Source organism: Benincasa hispida, chromosome 10 (assembly GCF_027475165.1).
Source record: "Benincasa hispida cultivar pf3 chromosome 10, pf3_genome.v1.1, whole genome shotgun sequence".
Classification (NCBI taxonomy): Eukaryota; Viridiplantae; Streptophyta; class Magnoliopsida; order Cucurbitales; family Cucurbitaceae; genus Benincasa; species Benincasa hispida.
Window position 1 is genome coordinate 59,584,471 of NC_143487.1, and position 15,850 is coordinate 59,600,320.

Consider the following 15,850-nt stretch of genomic DNA (forward strand, 5'->3'; position numbering starts at 1 on the left):
ATTCATGAATGAATCTTCTTCTATATTCATGGTAGTTCTACACTAACAATTTAATCCGTTTTATAAGTTTAATTTAAATTAATTTAATCCCTTTTAAAGTTTGATTACTTAAATTAAACTTAAATTAAATTCTGATTACTTATAATTTAATTTAACTTGTTGGCTTAATGAATCCCTCCAAATGTCTCGCTTATCTAAGTTTAATTTAACTTGTTCGCTATTCATGAATGAATCTTTTGTATTCATGGTAGTTCTACACTAATAATTTAAATAACATGTTAGTAAAAGCTAAATTACATCAATAATATACATAATATACATGTACGCCAATAATATGGAGTGTTCGTCCACAATTGACATGCCAATTACATCCTATAGTCAGTCATCTTATCCTGAGTTATTACAGATGGGTCACTACTAGTCACTAAATGTTCTAAGAATTTTACAACAAAAATTCCACAATCTAACGACCTGTGTTGTGTATTCGTAGCAGTAGGTCAGGCTATCTTCCACTGAGATGTTTCGATGTCCGGCTTCGAACATTTCAGGTCACAATAGTGAAGAAGCGAAGGTAGGGTGTAAGTCAACGATTCAAGGAAAGACTCCAGCTTCTTCTTCGATGTCATGGAAGGCAGTGAATCAAATACGAACAACCGGCCTCTATTCAAATCGAATGCTACCAACATCCAATGCTGATCAATGTTTGTTGTCGTGTATATGAAGTCCACATCTAACCACTTGACATCAAATTTACCCATGACATAATCTGGTAACGTCTCATCCACCCATGCTACGGCAGCTTCCAAAGTCGACTTATTCTTCATATGTTTGTAGACCCCATCTCGAGAATTTAGATGACTCTACACAACGAAAAGAACATCAAAACACATAATAGTCAACCAACGTATTCCTATTCAAAAGTGCAGTAAATTGTTACCGTTATTCCAATTGGCAGAATGGTGAAGCGAGCCATACACATGTCTGGTTGCCTATAGAATTTTTCTTTCATGAACTCAAAAATGACATTTAGGGTCTGCATCCAGAACAAGATATACGTTAGGAGAGGGTTTATAACTGTATGTACTTGGTAAAAAGGATAAGATCGTAAACTTGCGTCACACTCAACCCATGAACTTGGTTCAGTCAACTCTTGGAAAAAGGTTTTTGATAATGGATGAATTGCATTTTCTTGAACCTCGTTTTCCGTGTTCTCATCGGCAATCCAGTTCACCATTTCCTTCAATGTAGCCACTGGAACCTCATGCTCCAAAGAGTATTGGATCGTCGCTTTAAACTGCATCATAGGTACCCCAGGGAGATGGTATTTAATATTTGGACGATCCAAAGGAAGTTGAACCCTAACTTCCTTCTCTTTTGTTATTTTCTTATTTGGTTCAATAGGAGGTGTGTACTTATCAACGGCCTTCCTCTTACGCGTTTTTTTTCTACTCTCGACCATAACCTATAGAAATATAACGAAATGCTGAACATGTTGAATAACAAATATGAAGAAAGAAATTTTCGAATCACATAATAATCATACCTGTGAATCGAGATGTAGGATGTTAAAGGAGGTCGTGATATTGAGCTGTACAGGTGGTGGTAGAGGTGCGGTAGGTGACTTAGGTGGAGGTGGAGGTGGAGGTGGAGGTGGGGTAGGTGACCTACATACAGGTGGTGTAGGTGACCTACGTACAGGTGGTGTAGGTGACCTACCTACAGTTGGGATGTGGGACATAATGGCATCCTGTGGAGTGGGAGACCTCGTTGGCGTCGTGGAACCTTTCATCAACTGTAATAGAGACAAAATAGATGACAATTGGCCTTTCATGTCTCTCATGTCCGTCTCTAGGTTCGATACACGGGCATCCAAGCTCGATATTGAGTTGTCGATGCTCCGTAGGTAGGCATATACATCAGGTTCAAAATTGGCTCCTTCCCTGTGGCCCGAATCCTCCGGGACAGAACACTCCTCCTTAAACTCAGGATATACGTCACCAATCACCAGCACATTATGAAACATATCCTCACTGGGAGTGTAAGTAAGCTGGTGGATGTTTTGGTCCCCATCAGATTCTTCATCCCTCGCTCCACCTTTTGAAGGACCCTCCTGTTCACCTTCCCCACCTTCTGAACCACCGTCACTATTTGGACTACTAGAGCTCCCTGAACTCCCAGTGTCGGAGTGGGCTTGTCTTACCGCCCGTCTATCAATTGGGGCGTCCAGAAACTCCTTCTCAGCCTCGGACATGACAAGACCCTCTTTGACTTTTGTCTGCATTAAGGAACCCAGTAAGATGGTTAGTGTACATTTAACTACTGAATAAACACATTGTAGCTACATAGACTACACTTACATTTTCAGACTAAAAAATGTCTCTCTCGAGTGTTTTGAATGACACCGAGTGGGAGGATGACCACCGTAATATACGAGGAATCGCTACCTTGCTCTTTCGAGTGGCAACGTTTTCTGCTATTGACGAAAGGATCTCGTACGTCCACACCTAAATCCAAACAACTCAAATTTATAACTATGTTAATGTCAAACCAAAGATAAAGTTAGGTTAAGGAACATCTACCTGGAATGCTTGGGGAAATCCGCGGAACGAGTACTTCACGACATAATTTTTATTTCCCCTCACCTTCTCCTTGTATAGACCAACCTTGTCTTTAAGTGCGGTCTTCAGGGAGTCGAGTGTCCTTTGCCAAATGATTGTACCCCAATCAAGAGAGTTGTAGTAGTCGATGTCCTCAAAATAATCAAATAGGGTACGATCCACAACATTCTTCTACTTGTTTTTACCCATCATTGCAACCTCTGTGTAGTATACTAAGGTAATTTTCACTACATCCTCATCATTTTCAAATACCAATTCTTTGTATTCTTCTTCAAGAAAATGCAAGTGGAATGCGTCTGAGACCAACCGACTACCAAAGTACTTGATAAAAAGTTCGTGTGAGGACTCCTCACTCCGTCCAACTAGCGTAGGAGACCGCCACAAACCAGTGATCAACAAAAAGTCGTCCTTCGAAAATGTGATGACCTTTCCTCTAACAAAAAACTGATTGAGTCCATTCCTGAGTTCTTCACTTCCCTCAATAACATATGGTGGATTAAAGAGCTGTTGAATATAAGTTCAATGTCTAGGAATCGATCAAAAACTGTTCTCTTGAACATCTCTAATTACCTTTCAGTGAGCTTCTGCTTTACAATCTTGTTGGCATTGGCAACATGGGCCAGGCAAGTTACTTGCCTGGGAAACCTATCAACTTCATGAATTTTCAAAGATTTCGACATCTTAAATTACTCCTGCATTGTTCAATGAACATTCAATTTATCAGTTAACAGGTCCGTACTAAAAAATCACTAACAAAATATACTGTAAAAGTCTCGCTAATCTCGCTCATCTCGCTCTATCACATCTCGCTTTCGCTCGAATCGCTCTTGCACATCTTGCTCTCGCAAAACTCGTCCACTAACTTGTCATCTAACTACATCTTCTTCGTCCTCTGCAGAACACATCGAAACCCAAAATAAAAGACCGATCAAACAATACCAACCTAAACAGACCCTAAACATGGAAGACAAAAATTAAATTCACTAGCCCAGTAGAGAACTTCAATTACAGTAATAGAGAACTTCGATTACGACAGTGATGGTTTTGCAGAGCGAGATGAACGACACTTGCACGTACAACAATTTGTTTTCCCTAATTTTGAGCGAAGGGGGACGACCGTTGAGTTTGAGTTGAGCGCTATAGACTAGAGGGGCATTTTTGTAATCTACTCCCGTGATGACGTAAGCAGAGGGTCAATTGACATTATTTTTTAAAAATGGGTCATTTGACATTTTGGACCCTAAAATTGGGTCATCCCTACAATTTTCCCTAATTTAATGGTGCCAACTGCCTAATATATATGACCATTAATTTAGTTGTGTAAAGGAGTTACTTTATTGAGGTCCAATTGTGGCCTTTTTGTTGGAAATGACCAAACAGGCAAGAAAATAATGAAATGGCAAGGATTGCATTATTCTTGATATTATGACAAAAAGGAATTTACAGCATTCAATGTTGTACCTGATGAATCCAATGCTCTTATTAAATTACTTGAAATTGCCTGCAAAAATAAGTATGCAAATTATATACTAATACTTCCAGCCAAATTTATCAAACCACCAACTATTGTATAGTTTTACTGTCACTTTATCTTTGACATTCGAGCTTCAACTTAATATGGTATTTGCAGGAAAGGGAACTAAGAGCTACTCAACTCACAAGCTTCCAAGTCGAAACCGATCCATAAGAAAATCAAAGAACCTAATCGTTGAAATATCATATTCTTCTTCTTTTTCTTCTTTTTAATAAGAAACAATTTCATTGATGAATGGAAGAATCCAAATGATGTACAAAAGATCCCTATCAAAGAGAATCCAAAAGATGGATCCAATTTGCAAGAAGAAAATGTAAGTTGTGATCTTTAAGAGGTTGGTAATGATTACACCAAAAAAAAAAAAAAAAGCAATAAAAATAGAAGAATAAAAAATACCCTTGGATGACTTTCATCTGTTGTTGAAAATGCAATCATTTCTTTCTTCCCAAATCTGAGACAAAACCGAACAAATGATGTTGGTCCATATATTTGCCTTTGGATCCTTGAAGGGGTGATTAAAAAACATGAGATTGATCCAATCCAGAGTGTCCCAAGAGGGGACCAAATACCATCCAAAAGCATCGATGATTTTCAGCTCAAATGAATTGAACAAAACAATGAATTGAACAAAACAATGAAAGAATAGGTGAATCATTGATTCAAAGCTATTCTGACATAAGCAACACCTTGAAGGAGAGAGAGTAATCCAAGAGCATCTTGTTTGTAAACAATCCATGGTATTGAGACAACAGTGACATACTTTCCATAATAGGAATTTAATCCTTTATTATATTCGTGAGTGTCCGGACCAGCTTATGCGCACATCGACTATCTTATGGAACAACCTGTGTGGCCTTACAACATTTGAGTATCAATGAAACTCAAAAAATAATAAATCATAAGTAGGTGGTCACCATGAATTGATCCTACAACCTCTTAGCCCTTTATCAAGACGATGTCCCCTTATTTACCATTAGGCCAATCCCTGATTAGCCCTTTGTCAAGGCAATGTCTCCTTATTTACCACTAGGCAATCCATGATGGTTTAATAGAAATTTAATCCTTTTAGGGTAGCATAACTTCCATAGTTTTTTGAAGATGGCAGCTTCGACAGAGGAGCTGTTTGATGATAGCGCGACAACAAGGATCTTGAAGAGTTTCCAGCTTTCAAAACCAATGATCAGGATGGTTATTTAGCTATAGCCCTGGCATGAGATAAGTAAAATTAGCCCATTCTTCAATCTCAATATCTTTAAGATGTCCTCTAAAGTTCAAAGTCCAAGCTTACTGGATCGGATTCCGAAGGAGGCATCTTTTGAATTAGTAAATTGCGAACAGATAGGGATAGACCTGACAAAGAGGCTCTGAAACAAACCAGCAGTGGAGGAGCAATTCCCAACCTTGCACATCAAATGCTAGATTTTTTAGCATAATTCTTATTCGAGAATAGCCCATAATCACCATTATTATTGAAGATTGAGCATCCAAAAATCCTAAAAACCGTCATCTTCAACCTTGCAGCCTCACTTGCAGCTGCATGTATAATGGCTTTAGAATCGTTTTGAACCCCAAAAACCACGATAGGAGGCAATTGCTCATCATCATAATTACCTTTGGGGCTTGTAGCAAGCTTGAAAATGTTGTTGGTGATAGACTGAAAAGTGGCATGTCAAAATATGAAGGGAAAATAAAAGTGTGAAATCACCAATTGACTCAAAAGTTTAAGTTGTTGGATGAAGATAAATTTAATATTATATCAATACAGTAGTTGTTAAACAAAATGCCAAAATAGTTGGTGATGCAGCCACAAACTGGCAAACTAGATGAAAAGGTTGATGTAGGGAACAACTCTGACATTCCCATAGACCAACCTTCAAATGATTTTGCTGGCCCTTTTCAGAAGATAACAGTGGCAGGATTTAAGGGTATTTTTTAACTCTTTTTGAAAGTTTGAGGGTAAAAATGATTTTTGGGTATTTTTTTTAAATAAAGTGCAAAATTCAAGGGTATTTTCTATAAGAGAACATAAAGTGTCATTGGTAGGCTATTTTCAAGACCGACTAACTGACCAGTAAATACATATAAGATAAACTTTCAACCTCTCTTACAATGAATTCATTTCCAACTAAACAAATTCAGGTCACCTTTGCATGAAAATGTATTTTCAATTCAATGAATTTCATAATATAACAAGCTGTCTTACATATACTCCTTACACGAACAGAATGAAAAGGACTGACGAAACAGAGAAAAATACTAAAGATGGAAAGAACTAGACCCAACAACTAGCCAAAACTACCATTTCCTTTTTGAAGTCTAAATTGTCTCAGAGTGTACAAGGAAAGCATACCAAACCACAAGGGTTTAGAGAAGCAAATTTCATCCACTCTTTTTAAACCAAATTTCAACTACTCTAAAACCATCATGTAGTACCCATGGTCTGATCAATAACAATCATGTCAAGAAGAGCAAAAGTTTAAGTCCAACAACTAACCTTCTATTGGTAAAGCAACGTACACTGCTGTAAACCACAAAGATTCTAAAAGAACTTTGTGCAAGCAAAGATCATTCCTCCAACCATAGTTAAACTCCCACAATCAATAAAACTAAAAGGGATTCCGTCCATAAAAGAGTAATAGAAGAAGAAAAGGCAAAAATGTAAGCAACTTTAACAGTCGAGAATATTTGACAAATAAACTTACAAGTTGCAACAAACAGTGACAACAACATGAAACTAATTACACTAGAAAGAACATAATAGACCATATCAGTTTAAAACTTAAGAATGGTGCCTTTAAGCCAAATATATACAAGTGGAAAAAAAGGTTGCTAGAAAGATAATTCATGGAAATATGAACTAAACTAAACCATGCATGCAAGTGTTAATGCTAAATTACCTAAAATTTGAATGATCTTGAAGAGCACAAGAAACTCACCATGAAGATTTTTTTTTTTTTTTTTTTTTTTTTTTTTTTTAAAGAAACAATTCCATTGATTAAATGAAATATCCAAGGATATCCATAGTTACAAAAGGGCCCATATTAAACAGAGTACAATAGATGTTTGCAATTACAAGCAAGATGGTTGTGATACACATACATACTCCTCTGCTACAAACCTAATAAAATGATAATGTTGTCATTCTCCTCAGTCTTTTCAATATTTCAAGTTAAAACTATTAAACTATTGGCGGGATAATGAGAAAACCAAAGTCATTACTTGTTCATTATACTTATGCTTCAAAATTATGGGAAAAGGACGCTTCTAGAAGTTTGTTTTGGTTGAAATAAGCCATAATTTTTCTCTGTCTTTATTAAGAATTTTCTTTGTGGCTAGCTTTTCCAAGAAATCTAAGTTCTGGTGGTGAAATTTTATATTGGTTGGTCCTTGGGAGTTGTAAAAGAGGGCAAATGGAGATATAAATTGGTTCTCATAGCGATTTTTAAGTCAACACTTGGTTTGAGATGGTATGCTCTCTTGAAAAGTCTTGGTTAAGGCTTTATAATAATCCTCTTTGCATATATAGTTAATCCATTCAGTTGGGTGAAAAATGTTACATAATGGTTTTGACTTAAATTGATCTTCCAACTTCTCTCCAACCATTGAACTTCCTGTTTTTGGAATCTTTTTTGCACTTTATCAGAAGACAACACAACAAAGACTTGAAAGTACAACGGAACAAAAACCTTACCTGAAGCGTGATCAACCACATATATTCTAGGTTAAGAAGAAAAACCATAATATACCATTCACAAGCTTCTCTAGTTTCTAACTCCTTTTTCCCTGAGTGATATCAAGTCTAATCAACATTGAAAGATAAAATCTTCTTTGTTTTTATTCATGTGCACACATCTTGATCGATCAAATCTTTATCTTTTACTCTTAATAATAATTTTTTTTTAAATCCAAAAAAGAAATTTAATGCAAGTAAGCTTTAGAAGCCCCACCTTAAGAATTGGAGAGATGTAGAGATGAGGGTATTGAAGAGTATAGGAATCAATTTGATGAGGTGTAAACCAAAAAAATCAAAGCAATTGCAGTAAGGACACAAGATTTAGAGTATTGTACCTACTCATGAAGCCAACCAGCTGAATTCATGATTGAGTATGGGTATTGAGATCCAGTTGGAACTCATGGGGAGAAGCTGTGCTCTCAGGTCAAAAGCATTGCCGTTGATTATCTAATGCAGTAATGCCCAACATTGATTCCTCCTAATCAACCCATTGAGTCGAGGTGCATGTCATCGTGTTGTTGAAATGTTCGTCCAGTGGGATGATTTAGGGGATGTACCTAGATGCCCATTAGTTGGGGGATGACCCAATCCTACTTGAGCAGACCAACCACTAGAGAAGGAAAGGAGGAGAAGAGAGGAAGAATCTAAAAGAAAAGGCATAAAGTAAAAAATTGTGAAATACATGCTGTTGGCAGCAGAGGTCTTGAGTTGTTCAAGGGTAGAGAGATCCGGAGATTTGGCTCGACCAATTTCATCATTTTAAACCAAAACATTAGAAAAAGCAACCACGAAACTCACTGGACTGAAAGACGAAAACCCACTTCTCTGAAATAGAATTCTCCTACTCCAAAGTCCAAATGGATAAACAGAAAATGGGAAGCTGAAGAACCAAAAAAAAAAGAAAAAAAGGAAAGAGACAAACCCTTGGTCGAGGAGGATGTTGTAGCCAACTTCAACAAAAGGGCTTCCAATTGGCACCAAAAAGCCAAAGCAAAGAGGGAGGAGTGAAGTGGGGCCTGTTCAACAAAAATGGTTGATCCTTGTACATGGAATGTGATATTTCTTGTAGTGGGTGAAATTGAAGAGAGGCCTTTTCCTATTAGTTTGGTAGTTGGTTCAAATGGCAACATGATCCTGGAGGAGAAAAGAAGAAATTCTTCTGTTAATTAGTTTCTAGAGATGGCAACTGCTCTCGCTGAAAGAATTATTAGTGGACATTCTTCAGAGCACTTCTTAAAGAAGAATACATTTGCAGATGGAACATGCTGGAAGCAAAAAAAATTAAATCATCATAGCTGATTGAATCAAATAACAATCATGTCAAATGGGAAGGCGAGTTTGACGATTCCAAAAGGAGAAAATAAAGGAAGGTGGTAAGTACTCAAGGAAATGATGAATGGTTCTGGAAGCAAAGTGGTCAAAATATGTGGGAAAGATCAAAGAGGCCGTCACTGAAGTTTTCCACTTAAAAGAAAAAGGATACTTGACAATCTGAAGAAATACAAAATCGTTGGTCTTTGAATCCAGATGAACAGTGAAGTAAAAAATATCCCAACGCTCAATGAACTATGGATTTTAGGAACCTTTATTCACAAGAATGTGTTGCTGCAATTTCATATCTCAATCAATCACTTCAAGAATCGTGGTATCAAGTATAGAACCTGCATCTTTCATATGCATAGTTAGTTCATCCAAAGCTAGATAAATTAAATCAGTCTCATCATGGACTTTATCTCTTGAAACAAATATATTGACTTCACCGTTGATCTCAATCCAGCTCTGTCCAGGTTCTTTAACTACACCATTAACATCCATTTTCAGCCTCAGCCTCTTAACATCTCCCCACATACCTTTAGAAGCAAAAATATTTGAAAGCATAACATATGATCCACTGTCCATGGGGTCAATCGAAATTGCCATCTCTGCAGCATGTTTCGCTAACTCAACATTGCCAAAAACTCTACATGCACTAAGCAAGCTCCTCCATACTAGTGCTGCTGGTCTTATAGTCATCTTCTCAATGAATTCTTGAGCTTCAGATAACCGCCCAGCCCTACCCAAAAGAGTAACAACTGAAGCATAATGTTCCATTCCTGGTTCAATTCCATATCTGGCCATTGAATGGAAATGTTGAAGTCCATCTTCAACAAACCCCACATGACTACAAGCTGATAGCACACTCACAAAAGTGACATAATTGGGATTTATGTCATTGCCCATCATTATTTCAAACATCCTAAGAGCTTTTTCTGCTTTACCATGTTGTGCATACATTGAAATCATGGAGTTCCAGCATGCAGTATCTTTCCATACCGAGGAGGAAAATGTTTTTTCAGCTTCTTCCACACTCCCACACTTCGCATACATATCCACAAGGGCATTAGTGATGAAAGGGTCTAATCCTAGACCCAACTTCATGACTTGATTATGGAACTGTTGACCATGCTGGAGACTTGCCAGGATGCTCGCTGCTGTAATCAAAGCTGCAAAAGTGAACTCATTTGGCCTTTCTCTTGAGACTTGTAAATCTGAGTATAGTTTGAAAGCCTCCTCACTTTTTAATTGTAGGTTATATCCAGAAAATAGTGCATTCCAAACAACTATATCTCTGTTAGTTGTCCCTTCAAACACATACCTGGCATCTCTAATGCATGAACATTTAGAATAAACATCTACAAGAGCACTGCTTGTAAACTTATCTAAAGAGAAACCATATTTGATGGTAAGGCCATGGATTTGCTTGCTCAGTTGCAAGTGGAGTAATGCAGCTGATAAACCTAGAAGGCTTACAAATGTTAAAAAGCTTGGTGAAACATGTTTAAGCCTCATTTCACGGAAAACTTCCAATGCTCCACACAAGTACTCTTGTCTCGAATATCCTTCAATCATTGCATTGTAAGAGACCACACTGTGACAAGTCACGACATCAAAGACTCGTTTTGCATCATCCAATGAATTACATTTTGAATACATGTCAATTAAAGCATTTATCACAAAGTTATCATGTTCAAGATAAACCTTGATAATATAAGAATGTATTTGTCTTCCATGCTGTAAAGCATCAACTGAACCACATGAAGTAAGAATGCTTGAGCAAGCAAATTCATCAGGTTTCCATCCCATTCTGAACATTTCACCAACTAGTTCCACAGCTTCCCAATCATATGAATTTTGCATGTACCCAGCAATCATAGTAGTCCAAGAAATAATATTCTTAACATCCATTCTATCAAAAAGTGCTTTCCCAGCTTTCACTCTACCACATTTCGTATAGAAGTCTATAAGAACGTTATATGTTGACACATCCAACTTTGTTTCCCTCCTCAGAACATAAGCATGAATTTGCTTACCGCCTTCTAGAAAACCAAGCACTGAACACGCATTTAGAATGCTCGAGAGCACATATTTATCGGGTATAACATTACTTTCCATCATTAAGTTAAACAATTGCAATGAAACCTCACTCCTTCCACTTTTCGTGTACCCGGAAATAATAGCAGTCCAAGTGAAAGCAGTCTTCATGACTAAACCATCAAATACCAATCTTGCTTTATCTATCTCACCATGTTTCGCATATAAGTGCACCAAAGAGGTTCCTACATAAACATCCTCATCAAAACCTGCTTTAATTACGTAACTATGGACTTGGGAACCAGGTTCACCATCATCACGTTGAACACAAGCTCTGATAATGCTAGCTAAAATATACTCATTCAGTTTATCGTCACAGGTCCTCCGGAATTCCAAGAAATAAAGCAATGCTTTTTCATTATAGCCTAATTGGGTATACATAGAAACCACTGAAGACCAAGATACTAGGTTCCTATTAGGCATTTTGTCAAACAATGTTCCTGCATCAAAAACACTGCCAATTTTGAAATATGAATGCAGGAGAAGGTTTGATAAAAACACATCATATTGTAAGCCCCACAAGACAACTTGACAATGAACTTTCCTGTAGTACAAAATTGATTTGTTTGAAACAGGTACGAGCAACAGATTGGCAAGTGCCTTCCCTTTCACTCGCACATTTTGGGAAGAGAAAGAAGGAAGCATTGGTTGAATAGGTGGCAAAATAGAACTAAAGAATTTGCAACTTCCCATTTTGCTAATTGGAAGATAGGTCCAATAGATGTTGAGGAAAAAATGGCGTCTCATACTTGGTATAAATTAGAGAATTGTATTTTGAACATTCAGAAAAATTCCAATAATCCTCTACTCCCCACCATTTTCTCATCAAATAAATGATTTAGAACTTGTAGATGAATATGAATCATTGCTTCACAAGCAAACACTGATTAGAAGCTAGTAAGTTGAAGCCATATACAATTAATAGCGACTATTTTTGAAGCAGAAGACAGAGAAACTTATTATCCAAGCTTCAACAACCGAGTCCAGGGATGGGGAGTTGAGTGCTTGGGTGAATCCATCGAACTTAGTTTAGGACTAAGCTCTATCCTGAGAATTCAAAACACACAAATTTCAGTAAGAAATCGGCAGGTTTTTTTTTTTTTTTTTGGTGTGTGTGTTGGGGGGGGGGGGGGGGGGGGGGGGGGGGGGTGGGGGTGGAGGGGGAGGGCGGGCGCGGGCGCGGGTGATAAAAGTAAGCAATGGGAAACTAGAACCAAACCTACCCCAATTTCAACGGCTGGAGCCTCTTCGCCGGCGCCGGCAGGAAAAGAGTAATCTTTTGCGTATCAGAGTTCCTTCGATTGTTTAAGGAAACATGCATATAAATGCCAAGCGAAAGTTTAGGGGAAACAGACCGAGAATCTACCAATTTTCCTAAAATTTATGCAATTACCCAAAAAATCTATTTTATTATAAATATGTTAAATTAGACATTAATGTGTTATGTGTCAGGTATCCATTTCTACTTGTCAAATAGCATAAATAGTGATCTTGGGTAAGTTTTGGAAGACACATATTGGTGATCAGATCGGAGAAAGTAGAGAAATTCATATTTTGTTATTTTATTTACTTTTGTTATTTATTTATTTTATTGTTATTTTAATATTATATTATATTATGTTTATTATTATATTTTATTGGTATATGTGTTCTCATTATACTTCTCAAGTTCACAATATGTTATCAACACAAGTTCCTATCATTTTCCCGCTAAAGGTAGGTCCTGGATCATTATCCTATGTTAGGAGAGTAAAAAAGGAGTAAAGAATATCTATATCTGGAAGACAGTGCAACTGCACATATAATACCTACAAGTAGAAAATATTTTTCCAAACTGATAATACTGGAAGTAAAAGTCAATACAATATCAAATTCTGCAAACCTAATGGAAGGATTTGGAAAAGTAAATATTATTTTGCCTAGAGGAACAAAATTTACAATTGACAATACATTATTCTCTAGTCAATCAAAGATAAATTTACTAATTTTTAAAGTTATACGTTGTAATGGTTATCATATTGAGACTGATAGTAAGAACAATGTAGAATGTCTTTATATCATATCTATTGTCTTACATAAAAAATGTATACTAGAAGGGTTGTTTGTTTTATTTTCTAAATTATATTATACTCATATACGAGTAATTTAAACATATGCAACAATGAACCTGAAATACATGAATCCAAATCTATTTGTTATTTGGCATGACAGAATGGGTCATCAAGAGTCTATAATGATGAGAATAATTATTGAAAATTCAAATGGACATTCATTGAAGAGCCAAAAGATGATTCAATCTAATGAATTATCATGTGATGCTTGCTCAAGGTAAGCTAATCATTAGACCATCACCAATTAAAGTGGGGAATAAATCATCTGCATTTTTAGAACGAATTCATGGTGATATATGTGGACCTATTAACCCACCAAGTGGACCATTTAGATATTTTATGATATTAATAGACGCGTCCAGCAAATGGTCACACGTGTGCTTATTATTAAGTCGAAATCTTGCATTTGCAAGATTACTTGCTCAAATAATTAAGTTAAAAGCATAATTTCCTGATTATACAATTAAGATCATTCGTCTTGATAATACTGGTAAATTTACATCCCAAGCTTTTGATAATTATTGTATGTCAATTGGGATAAATGTTGAACATCCTGTAGCTTATGTTCATACAAAATGATTTAGCAGAATCATACATAAAACGTCCATTGCTTATGAGAACTAAGCTTCCTACATTTGTATGGGGCATGCTATTTTGCATGTAGTGTCACTTGTACACATTAGACTAGTAGCTTATTATAAGTACTCGCCATTACAATTAGCGTATGGCCATGAGCCAGATATCTCCCATCTGAGAATTTTTTTTTATGTGCAATATATGTTTCAATTGCTCCATCACAACGTACTAAGATGGCCCTTAAAAGAGGTTAGGAATATATGTTGGATATGATTTTCCATCAATTGTTAAATATCTTGAACCTCTGACGGGTGCTGTATTTACTGCATGAATTACTGATTGTCTTTTTAATGAGACAATTTTTCCAACATTAGGAGGAGGAATTAAGAAACTGGAAAAAGAAATTACATGGAATGCATCATTATTGTCTTATTTATATCCTCGTATAGATCAAAGTAAACTTGAAGTTCAGAAAATAATTCATGTGCAAAATATAGCAAATCAATTACCAAATGCATTTATAAATGCAAAGAAAGTAAATAAGGTACATATACCAACTGCAAATGTTCCATCGAAAAATTGATGTCCCAACACAACAAGTTGTCACTAATGAGTCTGACACGCCAGAAGCGTGGTAAACCAGTGGGTTTCAAAGATAAAAATCCTCGAAAATGAAAAATAATTAATAGTAAAAAAGATTTGGTTAAGGATATAAACACCCATGAAGAAATCTTTGACATGACTAGTGAAGAAGGTGAAATACCTAAAGATAATAATGAGATTTCAATAAACTATGTCATGATAGGAAAAAGATGAAATCGAACTAATGTAGTTATTGACAACATTTTTGTGTATAATGTTGCTCTTGGTATTATATCTGAAAATGAGGATCCTGAACCAAAATCTGTTGAAGAATGTCGACATAGAAAATATTGGATTCAATAGAAAGAAGCAATCGAGGCAGAATTAAACTCACTTTCAAAATATCAGGTTTTTAGACCAGTAGTTCGAACACTAGAAATTGTCAAACCCTTGGGATACAAATGGGTATTTGTGAGGAAAATAAATGAAAATCGTGAGGTCACAAGATATAAAGTAAGACTAGTTGCACAAGGTTTTTCACAAAGACTTGGTATTGATTATGAGGATATATATTCTCTAGTAGTGGATGCAATTACACTAAGATATTTAATTGGTCTGACTGTGTATGAAAATCTGGATATGCATCTTATGGATGTAGCCATAGCATATTTATATGGATCTTTTGATAATGATATTTATATGAGAATCCCATAAGAATTTAAGGTAATTAGACATATAAATCAAATTCCCGAGAAGTGTATTTAATAAAGTTACAGAGATCATTATATGAATTAAAACAATCAGGACGAATGTAGTACAGTCGTCTGAGTGGACATTTGTTGAAAGAAGGATATCAAAACAATCCAATATGTCCGTGTGTTTTTATAAAGAAATCACACTAAGGATTTGCTATTATAACTATATATGTTGATAATTTAAATATAATTGGAACTCTTGAAGAGCTTTCAAAGGTAATAGAATATCTTAAGAAAATGTAAGATGAAAGTTTTCAAAAAAACAAAATTTTGCATTTTACAAATTAAGCATTTAGCAGATGAGATAATTTGTTCATCAGCCAACTTATACAGGAAAAATTTTGAAAATGTTCTATATGGACAAAGCACATCCATTGAACATTCTAATGGAAGTTTTTTCACTAGATGTGAGGAAAGATATATTTCAACTTGGAGATGATAATAAAGAATTTCTTGGTCCTGAAGTACTATATCTTAGTGCAATTGGTGCACTTATGTATCTTGCTAATAATACATGACCAGATATTGCA

General features: G+C 36.0%; 2 protein-coding genes across 3 annotated transcripts; both read right to left on the reverse strand.

Moving 5' to 3' along the window:
• Window positions 1-278: 278 nt before the first annotated feature.
• Window positions 279-2,497, reverse strand: LOC120089158 (uncharacterized). The gene is made up of 4 exons (XM_090306459.1): window positions 2,358-2,497; window positions 1,544-2,275; window positions 938-1,462; window positions 279-860 (listed from the first exon to the last, which is right to left on the reverse strand). Exons 2-4 carry the CDS (start codon window positions 2,249-2,251, stop codon window positions 498-500), a joined length of 1,596 nt encoding a protein of 531 aa, XP_090162585.1. The 5' UTR covers window positions 2,252-2,275; window positions 2,358-2,497; the 3' UTR covers window positions 279-497.
• Window positions 2,358-12,658, reverse strand: LOC120087873 (Tetratricopeptide repeat (TPR)-like superfamily protein). 2 transcript variants are annotated; one of them, XR_016524156.1, is made up of 7 exons: window positions 12,520-12,658; window positions 9,469-12,343; window positions 5,441-9,019; window positions 4,549-5,357; window positions 4,080-4,119; window positions 2,580-3,310; window positions 2,358-2,504 (listed from the first exon to the last, which is right to left on the reverse strand). XR_016524156.1 is itself a non-coding variant. In XM_090306458.1 (2 exons), the coding sequence occupies exon 2, from the start codon at window positions 12,041-12,043 to the stop codon at window positions 9,506-9,508; it is 2,538 nt and encodes an 845-aa protein (XP_090162584.1). In that variant the 5' UTR covers window positions 12,044-12,343; window positions 12,520-12,658; the 3' UTR covers window positions 9,318-9,505. The 2 variants fall into 2 exon arrangements, 1 of the variants encoding a protein (XP_090162584.1); XM_090306458.1 differs by lacking the exons at window positions 2,358-2,504; window positions 2,580-3,310; window positions 4,080-4,119; window positions 4,549-5,357; window positions 5,441-9,019 and having other exon boundaries at window positions 9,318-12,343.
• Between the last annotated feature and the right edge of the window lie 3,192 nt (window positions 12,659-15,850).

Coding starts and splice junctions, on each gene's coding strand:
- LOC120089158 (XM_090306459.1), bottom strand. CDS start 2,251: ATGTCCGAGGCTGAGAAGGAGTTTCTGGACGCCCCAATTGATAGACGG. Junction 1,463..1,543: donor TCCTACATCTCGATTCACAG/GTATGATTATTA, acceptor ATATTTCTATAG/GTTATGGTCGAGAGTAGAAA. Junction 861..937: donor TTCTGCCAATTGGAATAACG/GTAACAATTTAC, acceptor TTCGTTGTGTAG/AGTCATCTAAATTCTCGAGA.
- LOC120087873 (XM_090306458.1), bottom strand. CDS start 12,043: ATGAGACGCCATTTTTTCCTCAACATCTATTGGACCTATCTTCCAATT.